The 17,698-nt window shown below is 37.5% G+C and overlaps 1 protein-coding gene across 2 annotated transcripts; it reads right to left on the bottom strand.

Annotated features, from left to right (window-relative positions):
• Positions 1–4,095: 4,095 nt before the first annotated feature.
• On the bottom strand, positions 4,096–15,972 carry gpatch2 (G patch domain containing 2). Of its 2 annotated transcripts, none has more exons than XM_081379265.1 (10): positions 15,796–15,972; positions 13,729–14,451; positions 11,950–12,014; positions 11,690–11,863; positions 10,597–10,643; positions 10,459–10,514; positions 8,757–8,790; positions 8,556–8,620; positions 8,259–8,347; positions 4,096–6,031 (listed from the first exon to the last, which is right to left on the bottom strand). In XM_081379265.1, exons 1-10 carry the CDS (start codon positions 15,843–15,845, stop codon positions 5,862–5,864), a joined length of 1,473 nt encoding a protein of 490 aa, XP_081235391.1. In that variant the 5' UTR covers positions 15,846–15,972; the 3' UTR covers positions 4,096–5,861. The 2 variants fall into 2 exon arrangements, with proteins under 2 accessions (XP_081235391.1, XP_081235392.1); XM_081379266.1 differs by having other exon boundaries at positions 13,732–14,451; positions 15,796–15,969.
• Positions 15,973–17,698: the final 1,726 nt, after the last annotated feature.

Genomic DNA, 17,698 nt, shown 5'->3' with positions numbered 1-17,698 from the left:
TTTTTAATCGGTTTTCAGATCAAGCTTCAACATGTTATCAAAAATCTTCCCTAAATACTTATATTCCCCTACTTTCACCTGTGTCCCATTACTAATCACAGCTTGAAGTGCAAGTGCTTTCTTACTCAAATGAATGAGCATCTCTTTAGTCTTTGAGACATTCAAATCCAGTTTCATACTGTTCCACCAAGGAAAAAAAAACCCAGCCCATATTCCTGGTCTAAATGTGAAAGCAAAGAAAGAAAAACACCAAGTCTCACCTTGGGAACTGTGATAATCATTTGTGTGTAAAAAAAGTGTGTTCACTTCTGGTGAACCAAAAGTATTTAATGTGTCCGATGAAACCCAATTAACCATAACCCTTAGTTGTCTATCTGTTAAAACGTTCATAAAACTAGACCATGATTACAATTGAATGAGTTTTTCCCTAAAATGACAGGTTGCCGAGTAAACGGCCCACTATGTTCCAACGCGATACGCAAACTGCAGCGGATCGAAAAATGAACCAATAACCATCATTATGCATCATTATTGTTACAGTTATTGAGAATAATGTATATGAGAAACTCCAGTGATTCAGTGCTCTCTAAAAAAAATAAAGGTTCTTTATTTGGCATTGATGGTTCCATGAAGAACCTCCAACATTCATGGAATCTTTAAGGTTCTTTATAGTGGAAAAGGGTTCTCAAGATGTTCTTCATACGGTTGACTGAAAGATTCTTTGGGGAACTGAAAACGGTGCAGTTGATGCTAAAACATCCATTTGGAACCTGAGAGTGTGCCTCATTAAGCGGCGTGGCTTTCAACTCTCTCTCTCAGTAGGCTATATTTAAAGGATTCAATAAAAATAATATATTTTTTAATTAATCCTCAGCAAACATTCAAGAAACAATAAGGTGTTTATGTGAGATCATGGCGTTTGAAAGGAGAAAGCCTTCATTATGCAGGAGGTAAACACACCGTGTTTTCAGTGGTATTACTGGAGAAAGCCTCTGTCCACTCGTGTGCCGAGGGCAAACACACACTGAGCTGGGACACAAAGGGAGATCTCAACGCTCTCTGTGTCCAAGTCCGACGTTTACTTGATTCTGCAACTCTCTCACCATCATCATTGTCACTGCAGACTTGAACAGCAGGAAACGCTCCTCATTAAACATCCTCCTCGTCCCTCCAGATCACAATACACCCATCTCAGATCATGATGAAACATTTCACACAGAGCAAATATCACTGCTGGTGTCTTTTAAAAGAAAGTGATTATATCCCTTAACTAGTCTAACCAGCAAGACTCTTGGTCAACAAGCATCATTAGAAAGATTCTAGCATAATATTTCAGTAACACTTTACAATAAGGTCCCATTAGTAAATGTAAGTACATAGTGAGTCATATTATTTACAGTGTTTGTTAATCTATTTTCATTGTTAGTTCATGCTAACTGATGTAGTTAACAAATAGTTAACAATATTGTAAAGTGTTACCAATATTTCTGATGCTATTGAATTTCTAAATGGCTATGCTGGTCCACTGTTTTATTTTATTTATGCGTTTTATTGTCCTTTTTAGTTTTGTTTCGCTCTCTTATTTTTGTTCTTACTGTTTATGGCATTGTATGATTATATGTTTTCTATAAAGACCTATACTGTTTAAAAGTTTGGGGTCTTTTTTCACGTTTTTGAATTGAGTCTCTTCGGCTCACCAAGGCTGCATTTATTTGATCAAACATACAGTAAAACAGTGATGTTGTGAAATATTATTACAATTTAAACAAATTGTTTTCTGTTTTAATATATATTAAAATGTCATTTATTCCTGTGATGCAAAGCTGAATTTTCAGCATCATTACGCCACTCTTCAGTGTCACCCAGACTATTTCACATAGCAGAAAACACAGTTCACACAGTAACATTCAAAACTTTGAAAGCCCTAACCTGGCCAGCCCTGTGATTAGTTATCCTCTAAACTAAAGCACTCAATGCATCAATCCGGTATCTAGTTACAATTAATAGATCAAGAAAGTGCTTTCCAGTTTTGTGCAATATGCATCAGGTGTGAATGTACTTTAAGGTCACATTTCAAATCTCACATCTTACTTAAATGTGTTAGCACAACTCGTGGTATTACGAATTAGTCTGGATGTGTGTGTATCTGGCAGTTGTTACCTGTGTGCCGAGTGTTACGTAATTCAGGTCTCAAAGTGATGAGCTGAGCAGGATTACATGCTGGATTTCCTCTGACCGAGACAATTCACATCTCGCTTGTCTCACGCACGTCTGTGCCTCACGCATCAGAGAGACACACACACACACAGAGAGAGAGAGAGAGGGAGAGAGAGAAATGATGACAGCATTTTTAGAGCATATCTTAGATCGACTATTAGGCCTTAAAAATAACATTGGATAAAATGCAATACTTTTTAAAGACATCATTGGTCTTGACCTCATCTCTATTAAACAAAATCAAACAAGTCAATTTTGACACAATTGATCATCAATTGAATTAAGTGCATAAAAAATATACATCTTATGTATCTGAAATACATCCTAAATACATTAATGTTCCTTATTTTGAACATAGACTTGAAAATGCATAACCAAACCTATAAGGGTTGTAATTCATGAAAGGTTTGCTTTTTAAACAAGACAATCAGCAGATTAATGCACTTCAACAAAAAAAAAAGAAAAAAAAAAGAGAGAAAGTGTTAAAGAGTTAGAGTTTACTGTAAAGCAAATGGACTTTACTAAACAGTATTGGTTACACTTTATTTTAAGGTGTCATTGTTACACTATAATTATATTAAGTAATATTAATTAACTACATGTTGCTACAGGGTTAGGGTAGGATTAGGGTTTGGTTGAGGGTTAGTTGCATGTTATTATGCATAATTTACTATTATTACTATGGTAAGTACATGTAACATATGTAAAAGGACACTGTAAAATAAAGTGTTACCACATTATTTTATACAAAACATTCTTTTCGAAATAATTTGGACTCTTAATTTTTTATTATAAAATCAAACCAAAATGTCTAACCAAGTTGTTCCAAATTTTACGTTGATATCACAAAAATAGCGATTTTTATTTTATTTTATTTTTTTAGCTGGTTCTGTCAATATTGTCAATATGGTCTCAGACCTTTCTAATGATGTGTGTTTTGTCAAGATTAGATTCTAAAGTGCAGTAAATTTTATAATATGAAACATGACACCGCCCACTAGGGGGAGGAGCCAAAGTAGCGTTTCAAAACGGTTTCAAAGAACGAATTTTTAGTGTTTCGAATTATAGGCCTACCTTATTCATGATGATTACTAAAATCTGATTGGGAAAAGGGCAATAAAAGTGCGCCAAGTTAACAGTAGGTTAAATTTTTTTTTAATCATTCCTTAAATTTGTGTCGCCCAAATACATCACACTATCTATAGTAAATTAGGTCATTGTTTATTTATTATTTTTAGCATTGACTGCATACTAAAGAGCTAATCAGGATTCTTGTGTTCACACTGACTCACTTGATGCTTTGAGTAAATCTTCAACATATCAGTTGCTGAGCAGAAAAGAGAGACATATTGAGTCCATTGGTATAATTTTCTGCTAGATTGCAGTTATAATTACTCTAGAGATCCGCTGTACTGATGAGAGGATATTAGTATTGATCTACCCACTGACAGTCTTCACAATAAACACACAGAATATGAAATAACTACCAGAAACATCCCCTGAAGACAATCAACATGATAATTGAGTTTTCTCTTAATAAAGTTATTCATTTACTCACCCTCATGCTCTTCTGAACACGAAGTACTTTCTTTCTTCCATTGGAACAAAGGAGACGTTTAACAGAAGGTCAGAGCTGCTCTTTCTATTAAGACCATGACCACTTTTTGGAGGAAGCCAACAATCAAACATACGTATTGAATTATTGAAAAATTATTAAATAAAATAATTAAGTAAAAATGAAACTTTACAAATTTAATTAATGAATTTAAACTATAGAATCCAGAGCTGAATTGAAATGTGTTGAAAATATTAGGCATGTTTAATGACTGTGAAATTTAATCTGATGGAGGATCATGGGAAAGATTCAAAGATTCAACCTTGAGCAGAGAGCGCTTTAATACTGATCTACAGTATATGAACATACATCACTTTGACTTCAGAACACACACACATCAAGACCATATCACCCCTGTTCCCAAAATGCAAATTGGCAAAAACGACAAAAAGACCAAAGTAAACAAATGAAGCATGTTTGGGAGTTTGGCATGTAGTACAGATCACAGGAAGAGACAAACCCGACATGTTCCTCATTCACATCAACAACGACTTGTTCATTCTGAGTGCAAACATGGTTAAAAATACAACATGTTTCCAAAACCATAAAAAAAAAACACTTATCATTCAGGGCGGTACAAAGGAACACCAGAAAGGAAGTGATGTCACATTCAGCCCAAAGAGATAATAGCATCTCCACTCATCTGGGATTGTTCCTAAGAGGCATTGAAGTGTTAACCCAACAATGACTTAATCTTCACCTCGGGACAATCAGAAATGACAGTCGTCAGTAGCAAGTCCTTGAATAGTTCATTCCATCTGAACTAAGCCAATTCAGTCAATTAATCTAATTCATTACTCAAACTCTGCTGAGAAATACGTGCATTTCACAGAATTCCAAATAAAACACAATGGAAATGAACAGAATGGACCCCAAACCCTCATATAATACCACCATTAAAACGCACGCGTGTTCGGTCGTGTAAAAGAGCAGCGGTCGCTTGTTTCAGTCTGCATCTTTCCAGCATTTCATACATGCAGAACTGCTCACACGAGTGTGATTGGCTGAGGTATTGACATTCATTATTAGTGCATGATATCTGCACAAACGTCAAAAGGACGAAAAACAGGATGAAAAAAAACCAACAACAACAATTATTATAAATTAATGTAAAAAAAAAAAAAAATTAAACCAAATTATATCATCATGGGTGTCATCAGATATACAAATATCAAATGAATAGAGGAGACAGACGACGATTTGGACTGTTCTAATCTGCTAAAACAGGTCTTCATTAATTATTTAAAAATTATTTTCGAAAAAAGAAACTAATATTTTGCTAATTTCCGCTGGTATTCACCGAGAGCTGAGGTTTGGCGGTTGGTTTAGTAATTAACATCACTGATAACGACACACAGGCTCGTTTAAATACTTGTGCAGGGTGTTGAATTAAAAATCAACATCAAAATACAGAAATAATACATTATATTTTGCATAAAGAAAAAAAAGTCTTTAAGAGTCTTTTTTTTTTTTCTTCATTGAAACATTTTCATGACAATTAAGCACATTTATTTCCCAAATTCTCATTACAGTAATGCAAACAAATATTTTGTCATCATTGTACTGAATATAGAAAATACTCATTCTGACAAAAAACAGCATGTTGAGGAGAAATGTGCTTAATTGACATGAAAATGTCAAAAAGTCCAAAAAAAAAAAAAAAACAGGCTTAATTTTTTTGTTATGCAAAATATCATTTTTCCTATGCAATTCTTCCTATTCTGTCGGATGGAAAATTCTTGACTGTTCATGACATGCATCACGTTTTTCCTGGAGTTAACTGAAATGGTGCTGTTGATGAGTCAGGGTGTGTGTGTGTGTGGGCAGTGAGGCAGCTCTAGAGTCAGTCCTGGTCTGGGCCAATGCAGGTGTACTATTTTGTTGGATTCTGTCCATCCTCGTTCCCTACATCTACTGGTCTGTCAGCTCAGTGCTGCCTCCTGCTGGCTGGCTGCTGTTCACTCTTGAGGTTTCACTCTGAGAGAAAGACGATTTCTCGGATTTTGCTCTCTCTGTTCTCGGCTCGAGCTCAGTTGAAGCCCAGTCCGGCTCCCTTCGGCCTCTGAGACGCACGGATCGGCTCAGTGATGCCTCTGCCGTCGGGGCCCAGGCCCGACCCCGGGGTCCAGCCCATACTCTGCAGCATCCGGTTCCCCACGTTTGACTCCGGGAGAGGAGAAGCGCTCTCGCCCACTACGCCTGAGAGACACAGAGAAAAGGATAATCTGCATTAAGCAGTAAAGCTCACTGATCCTTGTAATGCACTTGAAGAGTGGAAAGAGTCCATAAGTCAGATCTGTAGATCAACCCTGATTTGCATCAAGGCCTGAAATGCATTCAAAAACACATTAAATGTATAAAAATGTGCATAAGGGTAACATAACATGAGAATTCATATTTTAGGTTAAAGGTGATCTAAGCGATGTCACACGTTTTTTAGGCTGAAACATTTTTGGTCACATCCAGCAAACATCTTCTCACTATCCACTAGCTGCCTGTCCCCTGAACACACTGTGAAGAAACGCAGTCTCTGTAGACACCACAGGCTCCACAAACGGCAACAAAAACAAACTGGCCCAGCCTGGACCACGAAACATAACAAATAGTGTTCCAGCCAATAACCGACAAGAATGATTTGGGGGTGGGGGGTGGGGGGGGGGGGGGGGGGTGGGGGGGGGTTAGTGCTCGTGCACATGAAGGGGGGGTGTGAGGAGTGGAGGAGAGAGAAGCATGAAGAGTGAAGTTAGCTAGAGGAGAGATGTGCTGGACAACGACTAACGTTAGCATTATATTCTCTTGAATTTTGATTTGGCCGACACACGACCAAAGAGACGACGTTACGATGAACAAATAGCAAAGAACGGGGAAAACGAGAAGGAACGCACAAAGTCACGAATTTACATCGGAAAAGCCTGTTTATATATATATAATATATATATATATATAAACAGTTTATACAGTTTATGTTTATATATATATATAATATATATTATATATATATATATATAAATAATTTCTCACAACCAGAAGTGTGTATTAAGAATAAAATCTGATTCCATGCTGTTGTTAATTGTAAATTAAGCAATATCTTACATTAACTTACAACAAACAAAACGCATTAATGTTAATTTTTACATTAATGCATTTTTACCATCTCAGTTTGTGTAAATTGGCATTAGTTTATGTGTTATGAACAAACAAAAATGAGCAATAGTAACAAAAATAATAACAAACTTACTGTGTGTAACTTACTTTTTTGTTTTAGTGTTCATGTTACACATATTACTGCAATGAATTACTATACTAATAATAAGAACTATGTATAATTATAAGCAGCTCCAAAAAATGCCATAACCAGCATATTTAGTCGATCAGAATTACTGTTCTAATTTATGCAAATGCACAGCAGCACGAACACTAAATAAAGTGTACATTATAATAAAGTGTGTCCAAAAATGCTGGCCATTTTAAGTCCATGCTCTTCACCTAAATGTTGACGATTTGAACCTGAATGTAAACAGGGTTCTCACACCTTGGTTGACTTCAAATTCAAGGACCTTTCAAGGACTTTCCAGGTCAAATACCCTCAAATTCAAGGACTTAATGCGGGGACACATTTGTTGTGTCCAAAAACAAACGATGAGGTATCATCGTAGTTTCATGCGCACGTGAACTTCATGGCAAGTACCTCATGCGGGAAACACTTAACATACGGGTAAATCATGCGCTTAACTAGTGCAAATCAAGCAAGCTAGTATGCAAAGGCCATGAAGTGTTGGCGAAATAACACATTAGGGAACTGGAGTGAATATGGAATTATTTCCAGAAAACTTCTTGCACAAAATAAATCCAAGCACTTTCAAGCACCTGTCTCTATGTATGTTTATTTTCAAAAACTTTCCAGGGCCTTGAAAACATTTTTTCAGATTCACAAACTTTCAAGGATTTCAAGGACCTGTGGGAACCCTGTGTAAAGTATTAGCATGTAAATCAGTGTTCCTGGACAGGGTGACTAAAGCAGAGAATGAGAGAGACATAATCCTGATGATACAAGTCAAGTTTCCTGCTCCTCATAAACTCTAAATAGTTTCGGAGAAATGCATAATCTCAGCTCTGTGACCTCTGACCCCCGGGGACCGCAGGCATGTTCTTTGCGTCACAGATCAGGGCAGGAAATGATGGAGTTTAATGAGGAAATGAGATCAGCACTGATCTGTCTGCTCAGCTGCCAATCCAATCACATAACCAGCACATAATCAGAGTTTACTGTTACCACGGCGAAAAGCCTCCGTCTCTTCCTGATGATGCATGCTGGGAATTAACTGGACACATGGGCCGCATGTTTCCATGAACCGTTTGTTTTAAAGAAGAACACATCATTTGCATGTAGTGTGTGTGTGTGTGTGTGTGTGTGTGTGTGTGTTACCTGAGGCTGACGGGGCTCCGACAGGTGCAGCTTTCCGTCGTCTCTTTATATCTCCAGTACACAAAGAGCCAAGATGACCACTTGTCTGTCTACAGAGAGAGAAAGAGAGTTTAAGATGGTTGCTTGCTTAACTATGATTATGCTAAAATAACATATTTTGAAAATTGACAACTTGGTTTGTGTATGGCAAAATGGCACAGAAGAGCTAACTGAGGCTCAGCACGGTTAGCTACAGCCTTGTAAATAGACTTCAGTATAACATATTGTTACATTATTATAAATGATATGTATTTTTACCTGCTGGCGGTCTTAAGAGCGCAGCTTTTCCTGTGGCTTCTGTCGCTACGAGAATCCCACAGCAACTGAACATACACAAAGTCGCATGTTAAATGTAAAAACTTCACACATGCCACATTAGTTTATTACACACATACAGTAAATAAAGCATAGATTTATCAAAAGAGAGAGAAATATTTGAACATAGGGAGCAGATCTTACTTGGTCTCTTCTGGTCCCGGAGCTGAACCACGAGCTGCAGAGGACGACACACAAACATGAGTACATTCACATTTATATAATATTTACACTACTTTTAAAAAGGTTTTATGTTTTTGAAAAAAGTCTCTTCTGCTTAAGGTTGCATTTATTTGATCCAAAATACAGCAAAAACAGTAATATTGTGAAATATTATTGCAATTTAAAATAACTTCTCTATTTAAATATATTTTAAAAGGCTATTTATTCCTGTGTTGTGTACAATTTTCAAGATTCTTTGATATTATAAATGTCTTTACAGTCACTTTTGATCAATTTAATGCATCCATGCTGAATAAAGTATTTTTTCAACAAAAAAAAAATCTAGGAAAAAAAATCGTACAGATCTAAAACTTTTGAACGCTACTGTATATAATAATACAATGTTATTTTTGCTTTGTAAATTACTTTTTACTTTGTAAAAAAGTTAAAAAAATAACCATTAAACTAAATTAATTTGAGTTTAATACTTAATAAAAAATCTAATTGATAAAAAACGAATTACTTTTTAAAATAACCATTAAATTAAATTTATTTAATAATGTAAAATGTATTTATGCATTAAATAACCATGTGGTAAAACCTATTTTATTCAGGCAATCCAGAAAATTAAGTACTTTCTAAATGAAAGGTGCTTCATCAAATCTGATTACTTTTGCTTTTATTTATAAAAAAGACTGGATGCAAAAAAAAAAAAAAAAAAAAAAAAATCACATTATTCATAACAAATGAACAAGTCAGACAGTGTAAAAACAGCTTCACACTATGTGAAGACACTTGAGCAACACCTGAACTAAAAAACATTCCAAACACTAAAACTAAAGCCAGGGCCAGATTTGAAGCTGTTGTAAACTGTCTCTTCATCCCTCCCACATTTGTAACAATGTAAAAAAAAATATATATATATATTTAAAGCAGTCCTGCCCAATGAAAGCAGCATGGACATATGTACAGTGTAATGGCCAATTCACAGTGCACCAAAACACGGCGACAGATGGCCACAGACAGACACTTTGTTGAGTTTTGTCAGATCAGTGTGTTACCCGGCATTGCTCGGCTTTCGTTGCCACTGAGTGAACATGTTGACAGGTCGTGGGATGTCTGAGGCCTGTTTACACCTGGTATTAAGATGCATCTTTGAATCTAATGGACGGAATAAGCTTGCGTAATTTAAATATGAACACAATCAGAGAATTGCATCAGCTTTAGTTTCTGCTCTGACAGCCACAAGACCAGCAAAAACGTTGTGAGTGTGTCTTAGAAATGAGGAATGGTGAGAGAACATTGAGCTTGGTACATTTTTCAGCTTCAAACCAAACTTTGGTCTCCAGCTAAAGTTTAAATCCCGTCTGGCTAGACTAGAGCTCTTCTCATAATGTTTACACGTTAGATCAGTAGACAGTCTTTAGTGGCTGTTTGAACGCATTCAACCACATTTTTATTTTTTTACACTACACTACACTACAACATTTACGTTTACACTACAAAAGCAATCCAATTGTATGCGTTTTCAACTTCCTCTGGAAGTGGTCGAAAGTGGACGAGCTCAAAACGCATCTTAATACCAGGTGTAAACAGAGCCTCACTGGTTGACATTTCTGCCCGTTGTCATACAGCCAATCCCTATGTTAGGCTGTCAAATACCTTTAAGCCAATCAGGACTTACTTCTGAGGATCCTGGGATAATCTGTGTAATCTATCGGGAATTCCTTGAGAGGTTCCCTGTTAGGAAAGAGAATGAAACATGTCACATATACATATAAATATCAAATAGTGAGTTCATATTTTAGACAAGCGCACATACCTGTGACTGCTGAAGACAGGCCTGTCGCGCGAGCCGTGCGTGAAACCCTGAAAAACAAGCCTTTGTTAAAAACTTTCAGAGAGATGACCTAACAATCAGTGTATGTGATCAAAATTTCTTTGAGATGAACAGGAATAAATAGTTTTCTCCTGGTATAGTAGACCTTCTTAGAACATACACCATATTTTTTACTTTTATAAATGTGCATTTTTGTTTTATTATGTTTGGTTTAGTATGCAAGGCTACTGGGCATTGCAGGTTAGATAGTAAGATGAAGATGTATGATGATGATGTATGGGTTGTGTGGTCCTTGTGTCTCCATAATGGGTTGTATGGCACTGTCCTCTGGTGGACACACATGTGAACTACAACTCATGCTAAAGTTTGTGTGAGGCCCAGTTTACACCTGGTGTTAAGATGCGTTTTGGTCGATCGGATCACAAGTGGACGACACTAAATACAGGTGTAAACGGCGTCTAAAAGGTTTTGTGCTCGTCCACTTTCGACCACTTCCAGAGGTAGATGAAAACACATTCGACCGGATTTCTTGTGTAGTGTAAAGCTCATGTGGTCGAATGTGTTCAAACAGCCACTAAAAACCGTCTACTCTCTGTCTACTGATCTAATGTGGGAACATTATGGGAAGAGCTCTTTCCAGACGGGATTAAACTTTAGCTGGATACCCAAGTTTGGTTTGAAGATGAAAAATGTACCAAGCTCAATGTTCTCTCACCATTCCTGATTTCTAACACACACTCACAGCGTTCGGCTGGTCTAGTGGCTGTCAGAGCAGAAACTAAAGCTGATGCTCTTTGTGTGTTTTTCTGTTTTCTCCGGTCGTGTTCATGTGTAAATTGCGTGAGCTTATTTCATCCATTAGATCAAAAGATCTGAAAAGCTCATACATTTACCAGCCCATAGACCCTCCGCCTGAAGAAATCAGGACAGAAGTGTTTGAAAGTGGACAAAAGAGACTGATTAAAACACCAGGTGTAAACGGATATGTGTCTCCCTCGTCCACTTGTGATCCGATCGACCAAAACGCATCATAATACCAGGTGTAAACATGGCCTAAGAGCATTTAAACACACACCTCTTTGAGTGCCCTGTGACATTAACGGGAACGCTCCGGTCAGGATGCTGTTGAACATGGGGTCATTGAGGTCGAGTTCGTTGGAATCTCTTTCCCACCACGGCACGACTCCCGCAATACCACAAGCCCCGCCCGGCTCGCCCTCGTAGAACCAGTCGCTCTGCTCATCGTCCCCTGAAACACAACACGTGCTGAACATACGCTCTGTGTTCATGCTATACATGATATATGGTGAGTGTGTAATGTATGAATATACACACCTTGCCTTCCCTCGTCATTCGTGTACAGACCCCCATCACTGCTGTTACTCACGCTGCTCGTCTCACTGCAAACACACACATGTCGTTTTAAGCCTTTTGTGTAAAAGAGAGAATCAATGTGCACTAACAATATGAAGCCTATTTTTAAGACCATTAAAGGGATTGTTCACCCAAAAATCTAAATTATCCCATTATTCACTCCCCCTCAAGCCATCTTAGGTGTATATGACTTTCTTTTTTCAGTCACACAGTCGGAGTTATATTTAAAAATATCCTTTTCCAAGCTTTATAATGGGAGTGAATAGTAACTGAGATTTTGAAGCCCAAAAAAGCGCATCCATCCATCATAAAAGTAATCCATACGACTCCAGTGGGTTAATAAAGGCCTTCTGAAGCAAAGTTTTTGTAAGAAAAATATCAATATTTATAACTTCGGTAACGGCCGTACGCGATTCTTGTTCCGGTGGAAGAGTGACCTCTGACCCGACGCAGTGATTATAGTCTGTAAGGTTGTAAATATGGATACAGAAAAGGCCTTTATACGGCCCTGGAGCCGTATGGATTACTTTTATAATGGATGGATGAGCTTTTTAGGGCTTCAAAAAAAGGGTACCATTCACTCCCATTATGAAGCTTGGAAGAGCCAGGATATTTTTTTAATATAACTCTGATTGTGTTCGGCTGAAAGAAGAAAGTCATACACACTTAGGATGGCTTGAGGGTGAGTAAATTATGGGATCATTTTTGGGTGAATAACACTTTAGGATTGTTAGCACTGTGATTATTTTCATAACAATTCAGTATTGCATTGATATATTAGTGTAATAAAATTATTAATTGTAGTTTATCATTTTAAATCAATTGTTTTGCTTTATTATTTTAATTAAAATCAGAAATATTTTAAGGCAGTAAAATATGACCATTATATAATTTAAATAATATGCTAATTTAAATAATATGTCATTGTTGTTGCTTTTTGCATTATGCACTTTTGCACATTGTGGTAATTGGGAGAAATGGGGTGTATAACTGTCAAAAATAATGTCACCATGCAAAAAAAAAATAAAAATGTTGCTGCAAAATAGGATTTCATATTTTTCTTATTTTGGTTTTGGGTTGAAATTTGACCTGGCAGATTCAGCCATATGAATATGTTATGCTGATGTGTGTAGCTGTAATTATCATATTCAATGGATTTAAAGCAACACCAAGGAACTTTTCCTCTGTGGTCGCCCTACAGGTTGGAAGCGGAATTGTCCATTACCGCTGTTGTAAATAATTTAGCCTACCGCATCCTACTGTCGCACGCACACTCGCTGTTTATCCAGCATCGACATTGGAATCAATAATGGCCGTAAAACAAGTCAAATTTTTAGTTTTCTCATGTCTCATTAGAACTACAGAAATGCGACCCGATCTGGCAATCTTACATAGCGTGGATATACCAGATAAAGGACCGCAAAGCGGTGGCATAAGTGCCTTTCACCCTGTCACGACTTGATGAACCACTGAAACGATTTTGGAAACATTATTTGAAGGAAAAAAATCCTACTTAGTGTTGCTTTAATAAAGGATGTTATTAATAATGTCTCTGGTATATAAAAGATCTGCTACAAAACTAGAGGTCTAGTCCTGATCCGGATGCCGGAGGAGTGTTTGCAGGCCACGATCAGAAACATAGTCTAAGAACTAGAAAAGAGGCAAAAATTGCAGAGGTCTTGTTCTGAGAGACAGAGAAACAGGAAGAGGAGGGGCTACACAGAAAAGAAGATCACTAACCACCTGTCACTCATGTCCTCATCTGAGCCTTTCTGCTCCTCAAATTCCATCTTATCTTTGGCCGTATGTCCCGCCTCTTCGCTCTCCACCACCACGCCTTCATCCGCCGCGTCCTGTGCGAGTCTCTGCGCCGTAAACTTCCTTTTCTTCACCCTGTTTTTGTTCATGTCACTCCCTTTGGCTTCCGGACTAAACCCCGCCCCTCTGCTGCTTCCTACTGCTGGTGCTCTGGGAGGCGGAGCCAGCATGGTGGCGACATCTAGTGGCGGATCCACAGCCATGCGCTTGACTTTCCGACGCCTCCGTAAACTTCGGGTTCCCAAACCGTCCGCTCCGCTCAAGTCGTCCAGCCAAATCGGCCTCTTCCCCCTCCCGGAGTCGGCGGTGAGGGGCGTCCGCCGCTTCGCCCCGAGCTGCTCGTCCGAGTCGCTGTTGTTGTTGTCACGGGTGTGAGCGCCCCCTGCTGTAGACGAACGATAGTCTTTCTGCTCCTCCAGGCTGGACTCGGAGCCTTCGCTCAGGTGGCAGGTGTCCCACGGCGGGTGGGGGTTATCGGACCGGCGCTTCCGGCCACGGCGCTTGCGGGCCTGCCGTTTCAGCAGGCAACCGACGGCCAGGGCGTGATCTCCGCCGTCTCCAAACCCTCCACGGGCTTGTTCTGAGCTCTCCTCGAGAGCCGACACCAGATCATGAACCAGCTCGTCCATCGTCCGCCGAAAGTGCCTGATGAGAATGAGTGACGCAAGTTGAATTAGGTGAAACATTCGGAAAAGACAAACACAAATGGGATGATAACTGGATAAGGATTTTAAAATATAATTGTCAATTAAATATTTGAGAGCTTAACGGCATAAGAATTCCATGATTTCTGAATCATTGCCATATCATGTAATTGCCACGTAATGGTTTATTAATTTCTATTTTTCTATTATAAATCACTGTCTTGTCTATTTTTTACTAATTTATTTATTTTATTAATTGTTTAGGTTTTTGGGGGGGATTGTCACCAGGTCAAGCACGAGCTCATCCATGAAAGTGCCTGATCAAAATGAGTGAAACTAGATTAAATTAGAAAATGAAACCCCTAATGACAATAAAAATCTGAAGACAAGAATTCCAAGGCACTCGAATGTCAGTGAAAAAAGTTAAAAAGCCTTTATTTCATTCTTGGCTTGCTTTAAAAATTGGTGAGAAGTACACCTACGCGTTGCGGCTACATGCCTTCATCAGGGTGTCAATAAAAATCCATTTGTCCATAAAGGATTTTATAGAGATTGTACTCAGCAATTTAAACAGCAGAAGAAAAAAATATTAATATTAATATATATATATATATATTCACATATTCAAATAATAAATGCCATGTCACATAATGATATATTGATTTCTACTACTTTCCTATTATTTATTTTATTAATTTTATGATTTGCCCATTATTTATTTCAAGCATGTCCATGATTTTTATTCATGTATTTATTTTAGTAATTTATTCAGGCCCAGAAATCACAATAATGTTTACTGTTATTTCCAGGTTTTGAATGACTGTGGGAATTTTTAAAGTCAATATTTCAGGATTTATATTTTCCACGGTTGGTGGTGATGATGACACCATATAGTATTACCTTCTTTATGACAGTGTCCATCCATACAAAATGATGATAGAAACACGGTGACATCTTTTAATAAGGGCTGGATTTATAATTAGTCACGATAATCAATCAATTGATCGACGATTTCAAGCTATAACGTTACCTTTAAAAAATAGTATTAGTATTATTACCACAGTATTAGCCCAGTAAAACAAAGTACTGGTACGAAGGTCCAGTGATTGTACCAGACGGTAATACCATGGTACTAGTTGTAATGAATGATTACCATATTTATGCACTGTGGTATATAAGAATGCCGTTGTAAATTGTCAAAAGCTAGGCTACATAATACACCGGCAGTTTAAGTTTATTGTGAGTGTGAGATCAGGTCAGAAATAACGTACACACATCATGATCGGCTCTTTAAAAAAGACAGAATGATGGCAAAACACATGCAATCCCGCAGTGAGGCACATACCAGCCGGTTCCCGCTTTACCGAAGCTCTTTATCTCGGCGGCGCGGAACATCAAACCCGCAGAACGCGACAAAAACTCACGGGAAAAGATCGAGGCCGCGCTCACATATCATAGCGCCACAACAACAACACCGCACCGGAAATGGACAACGAGACATAAAAGACACGCATCCTGCGACGAAAACAGCGTATGCTTCCAAAATAAAAGCCGAAGAAAATAATGAATCGATAATAAATAAATACAATAAATGAAGAAATCGACATGGTAAACTCGGTCAGAAGTCCTTCTTCGTTAATCATATATCTCTCTCCATTATTTAGATGAATTAAATTATATATCATATATATATTGTTTTTATTTATTAGGTTTTATTATATACATTCAATATTCTCTGTCGTTTTGATGTTATTCTAGTTATTATACTTTCCTATCACTTATCATAATTTGATTAAACTTAATATCTGCAAATAAATTATTATCTGCCCAAACAAACTGTAAAAAATCTAAGAAATTGAAAACTTCAAAATCTCATTAAAAAACATTTTAATAAATACTTGTGCCTACACACACACACACACACACACACACACACATTCTGCTCCTCCAGGCTGGACTCGGAGCCTTCGCTCAGGTGGCAGGTGTCCCACGGCGGGTGGGGGTTATCGGACCGGCGCTTCCGGCCACGGCGCTTGCGGGCCTGCCGTTTCAGCAGGCAACCGACGGCCAGGGCGTGATCTCCGCCGTCTCCAAACCCTCCACGGGCTTGTTCTGAGCTCTCCTCGAGAGCCGACACCAGATCATGAACCAGCTCGTCCATCGTCCGCCGAAAGTGCCTGATGAGAATGAGTGACGCAAGTTGAATTAGGTGAAACATTCGGAAAAGACAAACACAAATGGGATGATAACTGGATAAGGATTTTAAAATATAATTGTCAATTAAATATTTGAGAGCTTAACGGCATAAGAATTCCATGATTTCTGAATCATTGCCATATCATGTAATTGCCACGTAATGGTTTATTAATTTCTATTTTTCTATTATAAATCACTGTCTTGTCTATTTTTTACTAATTTATTTATTTTATTAATTGTTTAGGTTTTTGGGGGGGATTGTCACCAGGTCAAGCACGAGCTCATCCATGAAAGTGCCTGATCAAAATGAGTGAAACTAGATTAAATTAGAAAATGAAACCCCTAATGACAATAAAAATCTGAAGACAAGAATTCCAAGGCACTCGAATGTCAGTGAAAAAAGTTAAAAAGCCTTTATTTCATTCTTGGCTTGCTTTAAAAATTGGTGAGAAGTACACCTACGCGTTGCGGCTACATGCCTTCACACACACACACACACACACACACACACACACACACACACTTTTCTTTTTCCCTTGTCGTTTTCCAATCCATTTTTCATTGTCGAATATGCAGTATATACAACAAGTTACAATATAATTGAATGATAACATTTTAAGACAAATAAATAACACTAATGTAAACTAAAGAGATATAATTTTTTTTATATTACACATTTTTATGTTTTTCTTTATTTGGTTTATTATTTACATTAGCAATATTCAGTATCAATTTCAATATTCAACATTTTGCTGATTTGAAAGTCTTTTTTATTCGACCCAGGATATTTTACTTCCCCATAACTTATCCATAATTTGATTAAGCTTAAAATCCGCAATAAGTTTTTAAACAAACAAAATGAAATGGAATCTTCAGAATCTACAAAAGAGCTTTTTCTTTAATATATTTACACTTATAAACACAAAAACCCATGTTCCCTTTATTTAAGTTTATTTTTGCTTTTCTTTTTCATTCTATCTTTATTTTTTTCCTTATCTGTTCATTTTCTTTGAAAATTCATTTTGTGCTGATTTGAATGTGTCATTTTAATT

Source organism: Scardinius erythrophthalmus (genome assembly GCF_964197995.2).
Source record: "Scardinius erythrophthalmus genome assembly, chromosome: 11".
NCBI lineage: Eukaryota > Metazoa > Chordata > Actinopteri > Cypriniformes > Leuciscidae > Scardinius > Scardinius erythrophthalmus.
This window is presented reverse-complemented; position numbering and strand designations above follow the sequence as displayed.

Bases quoted from the DNA above. Each gene is read 5' to 3' on its own strand.
- gpatch2 (XM_081379265.1), bottom strand. From the start codon at position 15,845: ATGTTCCGCGCCGCCGAGATAAAGAGCTTCGGTAAAGCGGGAACCGGC. The intron at 10,644-11,689 runs GTGTGTGTTTAA...CTTGTTTTTCAG, and splicing joins GTCACAGGGCACTCAAAGAG to GGTTTCACGCACGGCTCGCG. The intron at 8,791-10,458 runs GTAAGTCCTGAT...CGTCCTCTGCAG, and splicing joins TTATCCCAGGATCCTCAGAA to CTCGTGGTTCAGCTCCGGGA.